Here is a 16,998-nt window from a genome sequence, read left to right as displayed (position 1 = left end):
TGCTCGCCTAAATCCGCCCGGTTTTGGGTGGATTTAGGCGAGCAGGGCTCTGAAAATCCGCCCCTAAGGTAACTGGTAAATAAAAATCTAAGATGAAGTAATTAAGTAATATTGGGAAAGATAAAATCAGATACAATAAAAACATCATTAAAGTTCATTGCCAGGCAGTGCTAGAACTAGTTTAATTTAATTTAATGTATCATGCAGATACAGACCCAGACTCATAAACAATAGCTCTGTTGTCCTCCAAGATGAGTGCTTAGGGTGGCAGAAGGAGGAGAAGAAGGGAATAGCCACGGCTATTACTGGCATCAGTAGCATAGGATCTACTAAGTGTCTGGGTACTTGCCAGGTTCTTGTGGCCTGGATTGGCCACTGTTGGAAACAGGATGCTGGGCTTGATGGACCCTTAGTCTGAATGGCAATTTCTTATGTTCTTAGAGAATAAAATCAGAAAAAAAAAATATTATAGTTGATTTATTCAAAGATTTTTTTGGTAAAGAGCCTCTTTGACTAATACTTGAACCTTTTCTGTCGAAGTATAGAGTTGCCCTTCATATTAATGCTGTTTAAGTGGGGTTCAAATGATTTTCTACATTTTGAGTACAGTCAATATTGGAAAAGCTGAAGACAGGAATGTAGTTACAGCAAAAGCATAAGCAGAAGATACTTTAAGGTGGTAAAGAAAGAGGACTAGAATTTTTTCAAGTATGTCAATAAAAAGAGGCCATACAAAGGTGAAATTGTAAGACTGAGAGGATAAGAGGAGGAATGTGTGGTGCATGACAGAAAAAGTAGAAACACTGAGCAAATTATTTTGTTCATTGTTAACTGAAGAAGGGACTGGACAGCGACCACCTATATTTGGTAGGGGTATAGATGGTAATTGGATTCTGGCAGGCCCGCTGTCAGATCTGTTCAGTCTGTGGAGATTAGTATTTCTGTAGAACTGGGGAAGAGCAGATGATATCCTTCTTCCTAAAATGGGTAATAGGCAAAACAACTGGAAACTATAGGATGGTTTGTCTGACCTCCGTGGTGAAATACTTAATGGAACTACTAAAGGAAAGGATAGTGAGCTATCTTGAATCAAGCAGATTCCAGAATCTAAAGCAATATGGATTTACCAGTAAAAGATCATTTGTTATGAAGCTGATCAATTTCTTTGGGTGATCAGAGAATTAGATCAGGGATGTGTCCTGGATTCGCTGTATTAAAATTTCAGTAAAGCTTTTGATACTGTGCATCATTGGAAGCTCATAAACAAACTAAGCAATCTAGGAGTGGATCCCATGGTTGAATGATAGTCAACAGTGGTTGGTGGTAAAATGAATTCATCTGAGGAAAGTCGGTTAATTAGTGGAGTGCCGCAGAGTTCTGTCCCGGGATTAATAATGTTTAATATCCTTGTGAGCAATATTGTAGTGGGACAGAAGGTAAAGGATTGTTTCTTTTTTTTTTTGCAGATACTAAGTTCTGCAAAAAAAGTGGATACTTCTGAGAGAGTAGATAGAATGAGAAATGATCTAAGACAGCTCAAGGAATGATTGAGTGAGTGGAAACTAAATTTAATGCAGAAAAATCCAGTCATATGTTTAGAGATGCAGAAATCCTAGGGAATAATATAAGATGGGGATGAGATATTGATGGTGTGCCAAACAGGAGAGAAACCTTAGCCTGATCATATCTAATGGTCTCAAAGTAGTAAAACAGTGCACAGAGTGGTGGCCAGTGTCAAAGGAATGCTATGTTTCATAGAGCGAGACATAACCAGTAGAAAAATGGAGGTAATAATGCCTCTGTACATGTTGTTATTAGTGAGAGACCTCACGTGGTTCATTGCGTCCAGTTTTGGAGGCCATACCTTCCAAGTGGAGGCGGTATAGACTAGGGGAACCGAAATGGTGCAGGGTATGTACTAAAAGTCCTCTGAGATGAGATTCAGGGATCTAAACACGTATATCATGGAGGAGAGTTGGGAAGAATGATAGATAGGGTTTACAAAGCTCTTCCAGTTGGCACTTCATTCATAGAAAAATAGAAGCATAGAAATGATGGCAGAAAAGGACCAAACAGTCCATTTAGTCTGCTCATCCATTCACTTCCTAATGCCAGCACCATTAGCCAATACATCTACCAATGTCTTCTGTATTACATGTTCACAGTGGGGAGACATTTTTTATAGTGAGATGAACATTATAGTCATTACTGATGCAGATGTTGTTTTATCTTTCTAGGGGCCTGTTGTCCAAAATATAACATGTAAACATGCATTGTTAGTAAATAGGCCCTATTAATCTCAGCATGCAACATGTATTTAGTGCATTATCATGATTGAGTAAATAGCCCCTTTAATGTTAAGTGGAGAAAGAAATGGGGAAAAAAACAAACAATAGAAGACCGTTATAAAGCTATAATTAGAAGTCATATATGCTGAAAAAATACTGAGCCCTTTTTATGTTTCTTATTTTTCAACAGGGCAGAGTTTAGGATATGGATTTGTTAACTATATTGATCCAAAGGATGCAGAAAAAGCCATTAACACCTTAAACGGACTCAGACTCCAGACCAAAACCATAAAGGTAAGAAAATACAAATAAAAATAAACCTTTACACTAAATTAGAAAAAAAATCTTTAATTGAAGACAGCTTGAGAAATTATCAGCATTATAACCTGAGAACATAAGAGCACAGCTATGCAAGTCTTGCTTTAAACCAGTGTTTTACACTTGGGGTGTGTTGGTGACTTGCTGTTGTGCCGAAAGAATTTTGTAAATGAAGCTTAATGTCAACTTTGACCATCATAAATTCATCTAAGAACGTGAGGATTTACAGCCCTTTTCATTCAAACAGTATTACTGTGCACTAGCAGCGTGCATCCAGATACAGAGGTAAGAAGCACAATGTGGAGAGCCCTCTGATGGAAAAGTTTGGAAAGCCCTCTTTAAATTGAACAGATGTACGGCAGCTGGAAATATTTTTTTCCTCACTTTTTTTGTTCATGGAAATACAAAAATCTAGAAAAATGTTGAATATCCTAATCATGTTATAACAATATAGGGAAACAGTTGAGTTTGCCTTACATGGATGATGATTTGTCTGAATTTAGAGTATTGTGTTTATTCTGTATAAAAATAGGCCAGCTTTGAGCACAAGACAGCTCTTCAAGTATCTTCCATTGCTTATATGGGATCACACTTATTTTTTAAATCATTTGTGGAAAGCCTAAAGCATTCCCCAAAAAACTAGAGAAAGAGAAACAGGAGATACCTTTATAAAATACATACTTATAAATCTAGTTGCATTCATTTATTTTGAAATGAAAGAAGCATTCTCTTTATTCTGATTTTTTTTCTACTGGAACAGTGCAAAGGTAATATAATCGAAATCAAAATCATCTGTGGACAAAATATATTTTTGTGGACAAGCAATGTTATAGATCTTGGAACCTAAAAATGTACCAAAATCCCTCAGATTTCAATGTGAATACATATGTGGTGAGTCACTGAAATGCTAAAATTTTGACTCTGTGATTAGGTCAGCTGGATTTTTCCTATAAGAACATAAGAAATTACCAAACGAGGTGGGACCAAGGGTCCCTCAAGCCCAGCATCCTGTTTCCAACACTGGCCAAGCCAGGCCATAAGAACCTGGCACGTACCCAAACACTAAGAAGATCCCATGCGACTGATGCCAGTAATAGCAGTGGCTAGTCTCTAAAACAACTTGATTAATAGCAGCTAATGGACTTCTCCTCCATTAACGTATCCAAACCTTTTTCAAACCCAGCTACACTAACTGCACTAACCTTTGGAAGTAGCAAATGCATTAGCTTCAGGGCCAGGGCAAGGTTGGAGGCAAGCGGCAAGTGAGAATGGTCGAAGTTCAGGCAAGGGTCAGTGGCAAGCGGCAAGTAAAGATGGTCAGTGTCCACGCAAAGGTAAATGGCAGGTGGCAAGAAAGAATGGTCAATATCCAGGACAGGCAGGTGGGACAAGGTGAAGGACTGACACAGCAGGACAGGAGGGAGGGTAAGGGGTTGGATGAGACGAGGCGGGCTGGGCTGCAGAGATGAGGCAAGGAGCAGGACCAGAAATTCAGCAAACAGGAAGCAGCAACACATACTACACTCTGGGATATAGGAGACTTGAGGCTCAGGTGAGGTGCGAGAGTCAGAGGGGCCCCTTATTATAGGGCTGACGCTCTAACGTCACCAATAGGCACTGCGGCCCTTTTTCCGCCATGGGCTCTTGAAAGCTGAGGACCTGGCACACATGCCTGAGGGAGAGCAGGAGGAGGAGTTAGGATGGCGGCTTCTGTGCTGCTCAGGAGAGGGCCTAGCTGTCCGAGGCGGCCCGGCTGTGGAGCGACACTGCAGGCATCAGGAGTAAGTGCGCCGGCTCTCAGGGGTTACCCACGAGCCGGCAATCGTAACAAAAGCACTGGAATAGTCTGCAGCAGAGCGGCAGGTTACGAATATAAGCGAGCATGGGAGCAACCTGTACAGAGGAGCAAATACAACCCTGAACAGAGAGAATAGGGTGTCCTGCATGGACAAGGCAGTGATACAACTTGAGAGGCTGGATGAGGAGCATGAGGAAGAGGGAGTGGATGCCAGATTCCATGTGGAAATCTGTGCACCTGGGATGGATGGGTTGCTGCTGGGCAGGCAGGATGGGCCATTTTGGTCTTTTTCTACCGGCATCTACTATATTACTGTGTAACTGAAAGTGAATTTGCAGGTAAGAGAAATACCTTTTCTGAGGAGCCATTGCATTTGTCAGACCCCTGGGTCTAAGTTAAAAAAAAAAAAAAATCTTTCGACTGTGAATCATCTAGTCTTTTAAAAAATTAAGTTAACCTTTTTTTTTTTTTTTAACCAGGTGTTTCCTGTGGCTTTTATTTCTCTTATGTTTTTAAGGGGAAACTGGGGGGACTATGACAGAGGAAGATATCTTTATATGATTATTTAATTTGTTCTTAGTGCATAAGATGATATTTTCAGAAACTCTGTTTAAAGAGATCAATGTCATCTTGTTAACGATAACGCTACAAGCATTGGACTTATGATTGGCCTTATGATTGGACTTATGATTGGCCAGTTTGGTCTTTTTTCTGTCTTTATTTATTTACTATGTTACTGTTTATTGCTGTGTAATCTTATTAAGCATCCAAAGGGGTTTGCTGCTTATTTATGTTTTTTATTGAGATGAGCTTTTTTAAATAATATATTGACAGTAATTCCATGATTCTGTTAAATCCTGAAGTTGATGAGGTCAAGACCTTAGTTTTGATTCTCCGTTGTTTACTAGGTTTGCTGAATAAAAGTATGCATCCAGTGATATAGAACCTCTTTCGCTGTGAAAGCCAGTTTGGCAGTCATCTGAGTGTCAGATATCATTTGTTTTAATGAGACTTGAAACAGCCAGTTCAAAAGTTGATCAGGTTCAAATACCCATGCAACATAATTTCAAGGAGGATAGAGAAAGGCTAGAGGCACTCCGGAGAAAGGCACCCAAATATGGTGAGGGGTCTGAATTAGAAGCTGTAGGAGACGAGACATAAATATGTAAAGATGTGGAGAGACAGAGGGTTATGATGCAGACATTTAAATACCTGAAAGGTACTTCTTGTGTACTATCAGTACATCTTTTTTAATAGAAAGGATATTCTAGGTAGGAGGCATGATGTGAAACTCCAAGGGGTTAGACTTGATACTAGTGCCAAAAAATATTTTTTTTAATGGAAAGTATTCCGGATGCCTGGAATGCCCTCCCACCAGAGGTGGTGAAGAAAGAAATGGTAACTAATTTCAAAAAGGCATATAATAAACACAGAGGATCTCTAGTGGCAAAAGCACTAGAGTAGCCTACATGGAGTGGTAGCTACAACCCAGAAAAGGCAGAGGTACCACTTGAAAGGTTGCGTGAGGAACACAGGGGAAGGGTAGAGTGGATGTACACTTTCTGTGGACATTTGTGTGTGTACCTGCCCAGGGTGGATGGATCACTGCTGGTCAGATCGGATGGGCCATTTTCGTCTGTTTCTGTTCTCATTTACTGTATTATAGAAAATGGAGTAATCAGAAAAAGAAAACGAGCAACCATACTAAAGCATAGAGGGTTATCATTCTCACGTAGCTGGGGAGCTGCTGCTTTACTGTGAATGTATGGTCTGTAGCCAGTGTGTGTGGTAAACTCAAATTCATAACTGTAAAAATACACTGGAGTAATGCAAAATGCTTTAATGAATGTGAAAACATTCCCCTGCAGATATTCTAAAGCATATGCTTCATGATTTGAGACATAGGGCCTGATTCATCAAGATCTTTTTCCAATACACAGAATTGGAGAAAAAAAACTTAATGAAACAGGCACTTTGTGTGCTCTAAGAGGATGTTTTGTTACTATACTCAAAGTACCTCATCTCCCTATGGAGTTTGAGCTGTGCTTTCACTGTAACTGACTTGGAAGGGGCAAGGATATTTAGAGGCCAGAGAGATAAGGGAAAAAGCCCCAGAGAAAATAACTTTTAATAACCTTTTTGGAGCATTTAATAAGGACTCTGTTAGCACAGTATAACAATGAAGAACGAGGCAGGACTTTTCATGTTGGCCAAGTTGAAACGTCTTTTCAGAGTTTGGATATTAGCTCCACTGTATGCTGTGTTGCTGGAAATTCATGTAGTATATAACAGGGCAGCACTGAACTTCCTTAGGTTGAACAAATGCCTTCATTTTCTTGGGAGAACTATACATATGGAATGTTAGAATATATTTTTAGGAGTCTTTCATTACACACCCTCTCTTCCTTAACAGATCAGTCTATCATCGCAGAGCTGGGGGTTTTTTTGTAGACGATCGGGGGCATTAACTTAGAAAACATGTTTGTGCTTTTTGAAAATCCAACTCTAGCGTTTGGCTGTTTAAAAAGTGAGTGATTAACTCTGCCATCCCTATTTTTACATTCTACATCCAGTTGCCTTTGAGCTTAGTGCCTCCACACTGCTTAAAGTCACTTTTGTTAAGAATGAACTCCTGAATTCCTTGGATATCCCTTGTTCATGACAGTTGGGAATTTTCTAGATGCATGCCTTTACATTTTCATTTACTGCTCATTTTAAATGGATTGTTCAGAGCTGTTTTTATTCTCCCTGCTCATGATGATCAGCCCGTTTTTTTTTTCATGATGTCATGGTCAGGGGCACAGCTTGATAATGAGTAACTCTAGTGAAAAAGAGTGAGTTCAAATAAAGAATGGGTCAGTTATAGCCTGTACATTATTGAACAGTGTTGATCGGGATCGTAAAAAAAAACATTGTTAAAACCCTGAATTTTCCCTGCTTGGTTTCTCTCTTGAGAGATAGCCAGTGACGAAACACACTTTCAGTTTCATAACATAACATTTATTAAGTAGCTTAAAGATCTGATAAAAGCTGACAGGCTTTGTTCATTTCATGCATGCATACAATAAATCAAGACAGCAAACAGCAATAGTGAATGACAAATAGCAACTAGCGGAAACCGAAGGGATCGAGAAGATTGTGTTTCCTTCAGGAAGTAAACGTAGCCGATTACAAAAATATTCTGCTTCTCTTGCAATGCCGTGTACTTATTGTTTTAAATTTGCATTACCCTTTTATACACTGATAAACATGGCTCACATAATTTTCCCTCCTCCCTTCGCTCATCACTTACGTCAACTGGTAACTTTCCCTCCATGCGCATCTCAGACGTCACACATTCTGCTCATGCAGCGCTTTCTCTTGTTTGTTACAACTTTCTTATCTCTCATTTGCCCTGCACTCCCATGCTGTTCCCAGCCTCCAGCCATTCTGCCTCGGGGCTGGCAATAACATTTTACTAACAAGTACATTTTGTTTCTCTTCAGGCCTTTTTATTTCAGTTACTGGTCAACATGGGGCAATTTTCTTAAAGCAGTAATGTCACCTAATTCTTCAGCAGGAACATCATGTTTTGTAATATGGAAACATTTTAGGGCCTGATTCTTTAGGCCTTGTCTCTCATTCTATGCCTGTATGGAAAAACGTAGTGAAAGAGGCCCTTAAACTTCTTTAGAGGTGCTATTAATACGCATCTAAAAATGCTTGTCAGATGACTGTACTTTGTCAAGTAGCACTTAATCCTGAAATGTCCATGGCTATTGAGCTGCACCGTTTCATTGTGCCACTTTTGCATGTCTACTAACTAGCATTCTTAGGGGCTGATATTATAAGTAGCGTTAATGCTGCTGTGGGTTTCAGCGCATGCTCTGTGCGTGTTTACACACGTGGTTTCCCACCCAAACCCTGGGCGGTTATGTAATTAGGGTTTGTGCGTAGGAAAAATACGCGTATAAACCTGCTTACCAACCCACGCCTTTTGTGCAGGTGCATGCTAATGGCATGCAAAGGAGGCGATTATCTAATCGTGGGCAACACAGGGAACCATGCTAGCAGGGAGATCGAGTTAGTGCGGGTCTTTTAATGCAGGTTTTTAGTGCCTCAGAGCAGGAGTTAAGTGAAAGTGCCAGTGTGGAGACCAGTTTTTTTTAATGCTTTTTTTGGGTCAGCCAGGCAGCTTCTTAATGAGGCAGAATCGCTGATCTGTATTTCACGCTCTCTCTGGTGGTCAGAGTCCAATCATGAAGGGGTTAGGTAGATATTGTTCTACCCATTTTCACATTAACTTCCAAACCATTAATTTATTCATTTTTTCAAAAACTAAAGGCTTTTTGCCTCCAGAATCAATCATGGGTGTTCACACATCAGTGGGTGTCTCCATGGGTTTCTGCATGGATGTCTGCGTGATTTACTACGTAGAGCCATAAGCGAGCGTTAATGCAATCGTTATGGCACGCGTTTTTGGTATACGCGGATTTTATGCACATACCTAATTAGCATAGGCGGCCGTTATTGCATCCCACACTGCTGCTAGTTTTTGCCACATGCGCCAAAAAAAATCAGTGCAGAAAAATCAGCACAGATCTTAGTACATTGGCCTCTTTTTGTTTTATTATCCGTATCAGTTGTTCATTACAAACACTAGTTTTCATTTAATTCGACCTTTACCTGTTTTCATTTACCACTAGTGGTTTTATTTGTCTTTGTCAGTTCCAAATCCTGTGATTCATTGTTTGCTTCCTAACTTCTCCAGTGTGTTTTTGATAAATACCAGAATCTTATTTTGCCCATGACCATGGGACCATTCATCATTCTTCATCAGTTCTTCCCATGACATGAAGCTTCTCCTTTAGGGTATTCATATGGTTTTTTTTTTTAAGTTCTGCTTCTAAGAGACATGGTGTTCATTTTTGTGGTCTAAATATAAATTAAAGCAGAATACAAGATTGATGTGGAATAACCATTTAGCTTAATAGATCTATCACATTGCTTTTGTTCCATGCAATTTAAGATGAATTTATGCATTGCTTGTAGTTTGCTTCTCCTTTTAATGACTGTCTAGCTTTATGTTGTAAGCTAGTTTTAAAATGCAGCCTTTTATGCACTGCTAGCATTATAATCATATTGGCTTACTGTTACTATATATAAGCTATGCTACCAGTAAGCAAGTATTATTTTGTATGTATATGTATCTCTCTCTCTCTCTCTCTCTCAATATGTGTGTATATATATATATATATATATATATATATATCTGTGTGTTTGTCTATATAAAATATGGAGATGTACACACAATTAAACTTGCAATTTTATTAAATATCCAGCAGTAAGTATTACACTATTTAGTATACCAGAGAGATCATGCACTAAATTTGTTATGCAGGTTCTTCACTAGTAGGAAGTAAACATAAGAAATCTACAGTATGGGGCGGATTTTAAAAGGAGCGCGAATAGCCTACTTTTGTTTGCGCTCCAGGCGCAAACAAAAGTACGCTGGATTTTAGTAGATACGCGCGGAGCCGCGCGTATCTGCTAAAAACCTGGATCGGCGCGCACAAGGCTATGGATTTTGTATAGCCGGCGCGCGCCGAGCCGCGCAGCCTACCCCCATTCCCTCCAAGGCCGCTCCGAAATCGGAGCAGCCTCGGAGGGAACTTTCCTTTGCCCTCCCCTCACCTTCCCCTCCCTTCCCCTACCTAACCCACCCGCCCGGCCCTGTCTAAACCCCCCCCTTACCTTTGTCGGGGGATTTACGCCAGAGGGAGGCGTAAATCCCCGCGCGTCAGCGGGCCTCCTGCGTGCCGGGACGCGACCTGGGGGCGGGTCCGGAGGGCACGGCCACGCCCCCGGGCCGCCCCGGGCCGTAGCCACGCCCCCGGGCCCGCCCCCGGAACGCTCCCGACACGCCCCGAAAACGCCGCGCGGTTCGGGCCCGCCCCCCCAACACGCCCCCTCCGAAAACCCCGGGACTTACGCGAGTCCCGGGGCTCTGCGCGCGCCGGTAGGCCTATGTAAAATAGGCTTACCGGCGCGCAGGGCCCTGCTCGCGTAAATCCGCCCGGTTTTGGGCGGATTTACGCGAGCAGGGCTCTGAAAATCCGCCCCTATTTGTTTTTTGTGGCACAGTTCAAATGTGTGCCTGAAGGATGCTCCAGAAGAACTGATACTGGTGTGAAAACTGCACATTGGCTCCATTTTCTCTGTTAACATTATTTTTAGGTATCACACACAAAGATCTTTGTACATGTCATGAGATATGGCAGTCTTTTCTCCCATTCCCATGGATATAATTTATTATTATTTTTATTACATTTATTAATTACATTCAATAAAGAATATCAATGTGATTTACAATAAGACTGAAGTACATCAGTGACGACTGGTGATGCAGCAGGGATGACTGGATGCTTCACCTAAATTAACTTTCCTGAAAGACTACACAGTCGGCATTTGCAGTCAACAGCAGGTAGAAACAAAGGAATGCAGTGAGTGGCTATGCTGGTCTGAAGAGAGCTCTGCACGCTAAAACTCAGTTCCACACGAAATAAAACAAAATCTGTGGAGCACAAGATGGTGATGATTGGAGCTGGTGGCAAGCTGGTGGCAGTTGTATCAGATGACATGCTGCAGCAAAGCTCTAAGAGTACGTCTGCAGCCTTAGACAATCGGCTGAACAAACCACAGTCGGCTATGGAAGAGCTTAAAGAGAGCTCTGACTCGCACATGCAGAGGTTAGACTAATGGAGCAACGTGTAGTACAGCAAGAAAATGAGGTGGAGCAAGCAAAGAGACAGCTTACTGAACTGCAGCAACTGGGTTCCTCCCTGACTGAAAATGTTGAAGATCTGGAAATAGGAGAAGGAGGAACAACATCCGTATTTTAGGGATCCCCGAATCAGGGAAGGACAAAGACTTGTATGTGTTTGTGGAAACATAGATCCCTGAAAAGCTGGGCCTACACCACATGGCGGTCTGCTCTACTGCGAGAGGGTACACAGGCTGGGCAACTGGAGAGAGAAAAACGATAAGCCAGGGCCAGTGTTACGATTCTTCCTGTAGCTGTGCCACAGGAGGCATCTCACCTTTTTCTGGAGGCCGCTCCGAAGCCAGGGCCTCGCCTGAGCAATTGTCCGGATCCCCGAGGGGAGCCCTGATGGCTTTCCCCGTTCCCTCCAAGGCCGCTCCGAAATCGGAACGGCCTTGGAGGGAACTTTTTTCTGGCCACCCCCCCCCCCCACCTTCCCCTCCCTTCCCCTATCTAACCCAACCCCACCTAAATTCCACCCCCTTACCTTATTTTATGTCTTCCGCCTGCCAGAGGCAGGCATATCTTGCGCACAAACCTCCGGCACGGCCAGAATGGAGGAGGGCTTGGGACCCACCCCCAGATCGCCGACACGCCCCGGACTGCCGTCAAGCCCCGGACATGCTCCCTTCCTGCCCCTTTTTCGAAGCCCCGGGACATACGCGCGTCCCGGGGCTTATGCTCGGCGTGCGCAGGGGCAGATTTTCTCGGGTTACGCGCATATGTTACTCGCGTAGCCTTTGAAAATCTGCCCCATTGTGTGATACTGGAATGGAGTCTTAAAAAGGGAGGTTACCACCTCAGATATTTAGATGGTTTTCCACTGATAATGTTGATGTCTCTGTGAGAAATGCATTTTAAAATAATATATCATTGTTATATAGGTAATGTTAAATGGCATAGTATAGATCTGGATAAATCCACCAGCTGCATTAAATGCAGGTCAGTGCTGAGTACTTTGTACCACAAATTTTTTCAGTGTGATAAAATTGTACTATATTGGAAAGCAATTTTTCAACAATTGGAGACATATTCTGGGACCTCTGCACCTTTGGATGGCAGGCTGTATGTACTGGGAGATATGTCCTGTCTTGCCGATAACAGTCACTACTATGTTGGATAAAGTGCTTGAAGTTCACCTCCATAAGGAAAAGGACCCTCACAAGAAGTCTTCAGTCTTTTCCAGATCGTTGATACCTCAGCGAAACCAGCGGCTATTCCAAGCCATGCTATCCTTCAAACGTTACAAGGATGTGGGAGAATCCAATTTCCTGCACCGCAGTAGCCAGGAAATTAGACCTCAAATATAATATCCAGAAGATTCCGAGTTTTGGAGTAGTCCAGCTGCCTCATCAAATCAGTTATAGTGGAATCCACTCTAAAGAGAGCAAAGAAAACAATATTTTCAAACACTTCACCAGGGAAAGACCCCCTAGACAATTTTGGTAAAAATATGTTCCAGAACTCCGTGCTGAATTAACGTATTTCGGCTCACCAATTGTACATTGTTCAATGCTTACATGATTGCATTCAAAAACTAAAACACTTTCTTCCTCCTAGGAATAGCAGCTCTGTGTACCCACAGCCCCTCCTAGATGCAGAAGAGTATGTACGCCATCTTAATTCAATTAGATTATGAGGCATTCGCAATGATGACTTGTGCTCATCAGCCTTTTTCTGAGCATACAAGATGGCTTAGTTGAGAGGTAACGGTTTATGCAGTGATGCCCACAATAAGTTAGTAGACATCCTCTACCTGGCAGATCATTTACTTTGGAGACCAGTTTGGAAAAATAGTTGCTCAAATCAAAGAGCAACAGGTGGCGTCCAGTTGCTCTCAACTGTCTTAGAGAAGTAGTCCATTTCACAGCAATTCTATTGTGCTTTTAAATAGTCGTACTTCCAGAGACTTCCCTTCCGGCATTTCCAATGGTGCAGAGATTCGCCTCTGCTTCCGCAGCAACAGCAGTTTCCGGCTCAAAGTTGGCAGCATGAACTGAAAGCAACACAACAGGTTCATCCCAAACCTGGACCAACTTTATGACCAGCCTGCATATTCAGCACTCATCCTGCCCTGTATCAGGGAGAAATCATCTTTACCTGGTGGAATGGTGCAAAATTACCAAAACCTTTTGGGATATATGAGTTGATCATTACCTAGATCCTTTTCCTTTGTGGTAACTCCCAATGTGGAACCTTGCATTGTTTAACTATAATTTGGGTTGCTATTCCCTACGTGCGTCGCTTTGCATTTGTCCACATTAAATGTCATCTGCCATTTGGTTGCCTATTCTCCCAGTCTTGCAAGGTCATCTTGCAATTTCTCACAATCCTCTTGTGTTTTAACAACTTTGAATAGTTTTATATCATCAGAAAATTTGATCACCTCACTCCTTGTTCCCATCTCTAGGTCATTTATGAATATGTTAAAAAGCAGTGAACCTAGTACAGATCTCTGAGGCATCCCACTATTCACTTTTCTCCAATGAGAAAGTTGATCATTTAACCCTGCTCTCTGTTTCCTATCTTTTAACCAGTTCTCAGTCTGCAAGTGCAGAGAATGCCTATCAAAATAAGAAGCATGGAAAGGCTAAAGAGGTTAGGTCTATTCAGTTTGGAGAAGAGATTACTGAGGGGGGATATGATAGAGATCTACAAAATCATGAAAGGACTTGAACAGGTTAATGTAAATCAGTTATTTAATTTCTCAGATAATAGGACTAGGGGGCACTCAATGAAGTTAACAAGTAGATCATTTAAAACAAATTTTAAAAAACTATTTTTCATTCGGTGCATAATTAAGCTCTGGAATTCATTGCCAGAAGATGTGGTTACAGCTGTTAGTGTATCTGGGTTTTAAAAAGTTTGGATAAGTTCCTAGAGGAAAAATCCATAAAATGCTATTAATCATTAAGGAACAGTAGCTTGAAATCTATTTAATGTTTGGGTACATACCAGGTACTTGTGACTTGGATTGACCACTGTTGGAAACAAGATGCTAGGCTTGATGGACTCTTGGTCTGACCCAGTATGGCATTTCTTATGCTCTTAATAGAACATTGCCTCATAACCCATGATTTTTTAATTTCCTCCAGAGTCTCTCATGACATACTTTGTCAAATACTTTTTGAAAATCCAGATGAACTATATCCATATGTTTGACAGCTTCGAAAAAAATGTGGCAAATAGATGAGGCAAGACTTTCTTTGGTTAAATTCATGTTGACTTTGTCCTATTAAACTGTCTATATGTTCACTAATTTTGTTCTTTAGAATAGTTTCAATCATTTTTCCCGGCACTTACATCAGGCTCGCTGGTCTGTAGTTTCCCAAATCACCCTGGAGCCCTTTTTAAAAACCACTGTTACATTGGCCACACTCCAGTCTTCAGGTAGTATAGCTGATTTGTATGATCATTTATAGATTACTAATAGTAGGTTGCAATTTCATTTTTCCTTTCTTTCAGCACTCTGGGATGTACACCATCTGGTCCAGGGGATTTGGTACTCTGTAGTTTGTCAGTTTGCCCTAGTACATCTTCGAGGTTCACTGAGATTTGTTTCAGCTCCCCTGAATCATCATCTTTAAATATCATTTCTGGCATGGAGTGGTGATTTACCCAGTTGTGAGTCCTTGCAAGAGGAAGTAATAAAAGAAAAGCTTTGGGGATTTTTTGGGAAACTACATCCCCCAGAAGCCTTAGTAATCAGTCCCTGGAAGTGCTAGGGGCAGAGGCTCCCCTACCTTGGAGAATAGGCAACCCTGTATAAATGGAAGGAAGACAGGAAGCAGGGGGCAGCAGGACACAGTTGAGAACTCTCCTCAGCATGGAGGAGGTGATAGCTGACGAGGAAGAACCAGAAAGAGAACCAGAGACGATATTCACTGGAGAGCTGCGACATTAAGCTAAGGGCCAGATCTTAAAATCTACGCACGGGCGTAGATTTGTTCTCGCAACCCAGCACGAACAAATCTACGCCCGATTTTATAACATGTGCACGCTGCCACACGCATGTTATAAAATCTGGGCTCGGCGCACACAAGGAGGTGCACACGTGTGCACCTTGCGCGCGCCGAGTCCAAGGGGAGCCCCGGTGGCTTTCCCCGTTCCCTCCAAGGCCGCTGCAAAATCGGAGCGGCCTCGGAGGGAACTTTTTTTCGGCTACCCCCCACCTTCCCCTCCCTTCCCCTATCTAACCCACCCCCCAGCCGTAACTAAATCGTCCCCCCCTACCTTTATTTCAAAAATTATTTTATTTCAAAATTATTTATTTCAAAAGTGTGCCGGCTCACCATCCCCCAGCACAGGCCGCTGTGCCGGGGGATTCAGCCCTGCCTCCGGACCCGCCCCCAAACCACTGCCACGCCCCTGGACCCGCCCCCGACCCGCCCCTTTTTTGAAGTCCCGGGGCTTGCGCGCATCGCCGAGCCTATGCAAAATAGGCTCGGCATGCGCAGGGGCAGATTCTCTCAGGTTGCGCACGTAGCCTTTCAAAATCTGCCCCTAAGTGAATTTATCTATGTTGGTTGAGGAATGGCTAGGCTGCACTGCTAGTTTTGAAATGGAAGAATATATCTTTAGAAAATCCCTGGATGAAAAGCCAGAGAAGTTTGGTAAATAAGATAGGAGCTAATAGCACTGCTCTCTCTTGTTGTGGCTTGTTGGTTTTGTTTTGAGGCTGGAGAACACATAGCTGTACCAAGGCACAAAGAACTGTTTTTTCTTTTTTCCTAAGAGCTAGAAGGAATGCTTGGAATTGCAGCAGTGTAAAAAAAACGTCTTTAGTCAAGAACTGTTATTTCTCCTAAGAGGTAGGACAATGGCTTGGAAGTGTGGCTGGGGGAAATGACCTTTAATTAATGGCTGTTGCACTTCCCAAAGAGGGCTGAAGCAGAGGGAAGACGTCTTCAACTGGCAAGCTACGCCTTGCAACTACACAGAGAGGAAACCTGCTCCAGTCAAGAATCTGAGTGGTGGGAGCTATACAGGCATAGAGTGTTCCTTAATTAATGAGTAAGAGGTTTAAATCTTACAAAAATGCAGCTCTGGCTAATCAGCTAGCACATGCTGGCTGCTGGGAAGGTAAACTTCTATTATTTGAGTAACTGTGTAAAAAAGATTCTCCTGTTAACCTGGGAACCACTTGGTGTGTGCCTCAGTTGAAGCAATACCTATCATGAACCCAGGGGGCTAGGTTAAGCTTAATTAACGGAAGTCTGGTAGCTTATGTAAAAAGGTTACAACTGCTTTGTTAAAAAATCAAGAAATGGAGGCATGACTACTTGCTTAATGGGGAAATATATTACTGCCTGGAGGATAAGACTGGGATATTTTTCAATAGCGATCTGTGCCTGTGAACTTCAAGAATAAAAGTTATTAATGCAATACCTCTTCTGCTTGGACTTTTTGAAACTGAGAATGGTTGCAGGGTTTAATTAGCTGAGCAGAGGACCAATGGATATATGGAGTTAGACTGAAAGGGTGAAAGGTCATCATTAAGAGGAATTACCTACCTGCCCAAGTCTTTAAGGGGAGAGCTGTATCCAACAGCTGATTGTAAAGTCAGTCGCTAGAACACGGGAGCTAACTCTAGTGGGCAGGTCTAAGACCTCTACAGTCACCGCTAGGATTTTGTCTGTAACCACCACTAGATTCAGTCATATTACTCCAATACTGTATACTTTACATTGGCTTCTGGTAGAACAACGTATTAAATTTTAAAATTCATTGTATGATTCACAATGATATGAATGGCAGTGCACCCCTATGCGTGAGTACCCTTTTCAACATTA

At 42.1% G+C, this 16,998-nt stretch overlaps 1 protein-coding gene across 1 annotated transcript in view; it reads left to right on the top strand.

Annotated features, from left to right (window-relative positions):
- ELAVL4 (ELAV like RNA binding protein 4) overlaps positions 1-16,998 on the top strand; it is a 187,048-nt gene that overhangs the window by 126,543 nt on the left and 43,507 nt on the right. Inside the window, exon 2 of the mRNA XM_029618774.1 lies at positions 2,479-2,582. Coding sequence (XP_029474634.1) covers positions 2,479-2,582 — 104 coding nt within the window. The remainder of the gene's footprint in view (positions 1-2,478; positions 2,583-16,998) is intronic.

This window comes from Rhinatrema bivittatum, chromosome 10 (assembly GCF_901001135.1).
Source record: "Rhinatrema bivittatum chromosome 10, aRhiBiv1.1, whole genome shotgun sequence".
Taxonomy (NCBI): Eukaryota; Metazoa; Chordata; class Amphibia; order Gymnophiona; family Rhinatrematidae; genus Rhinatrema; species Rhinatrema bivittatum.
This window is presented reverse-complemented; position numbering and strand designations above follow the sequence as displayed.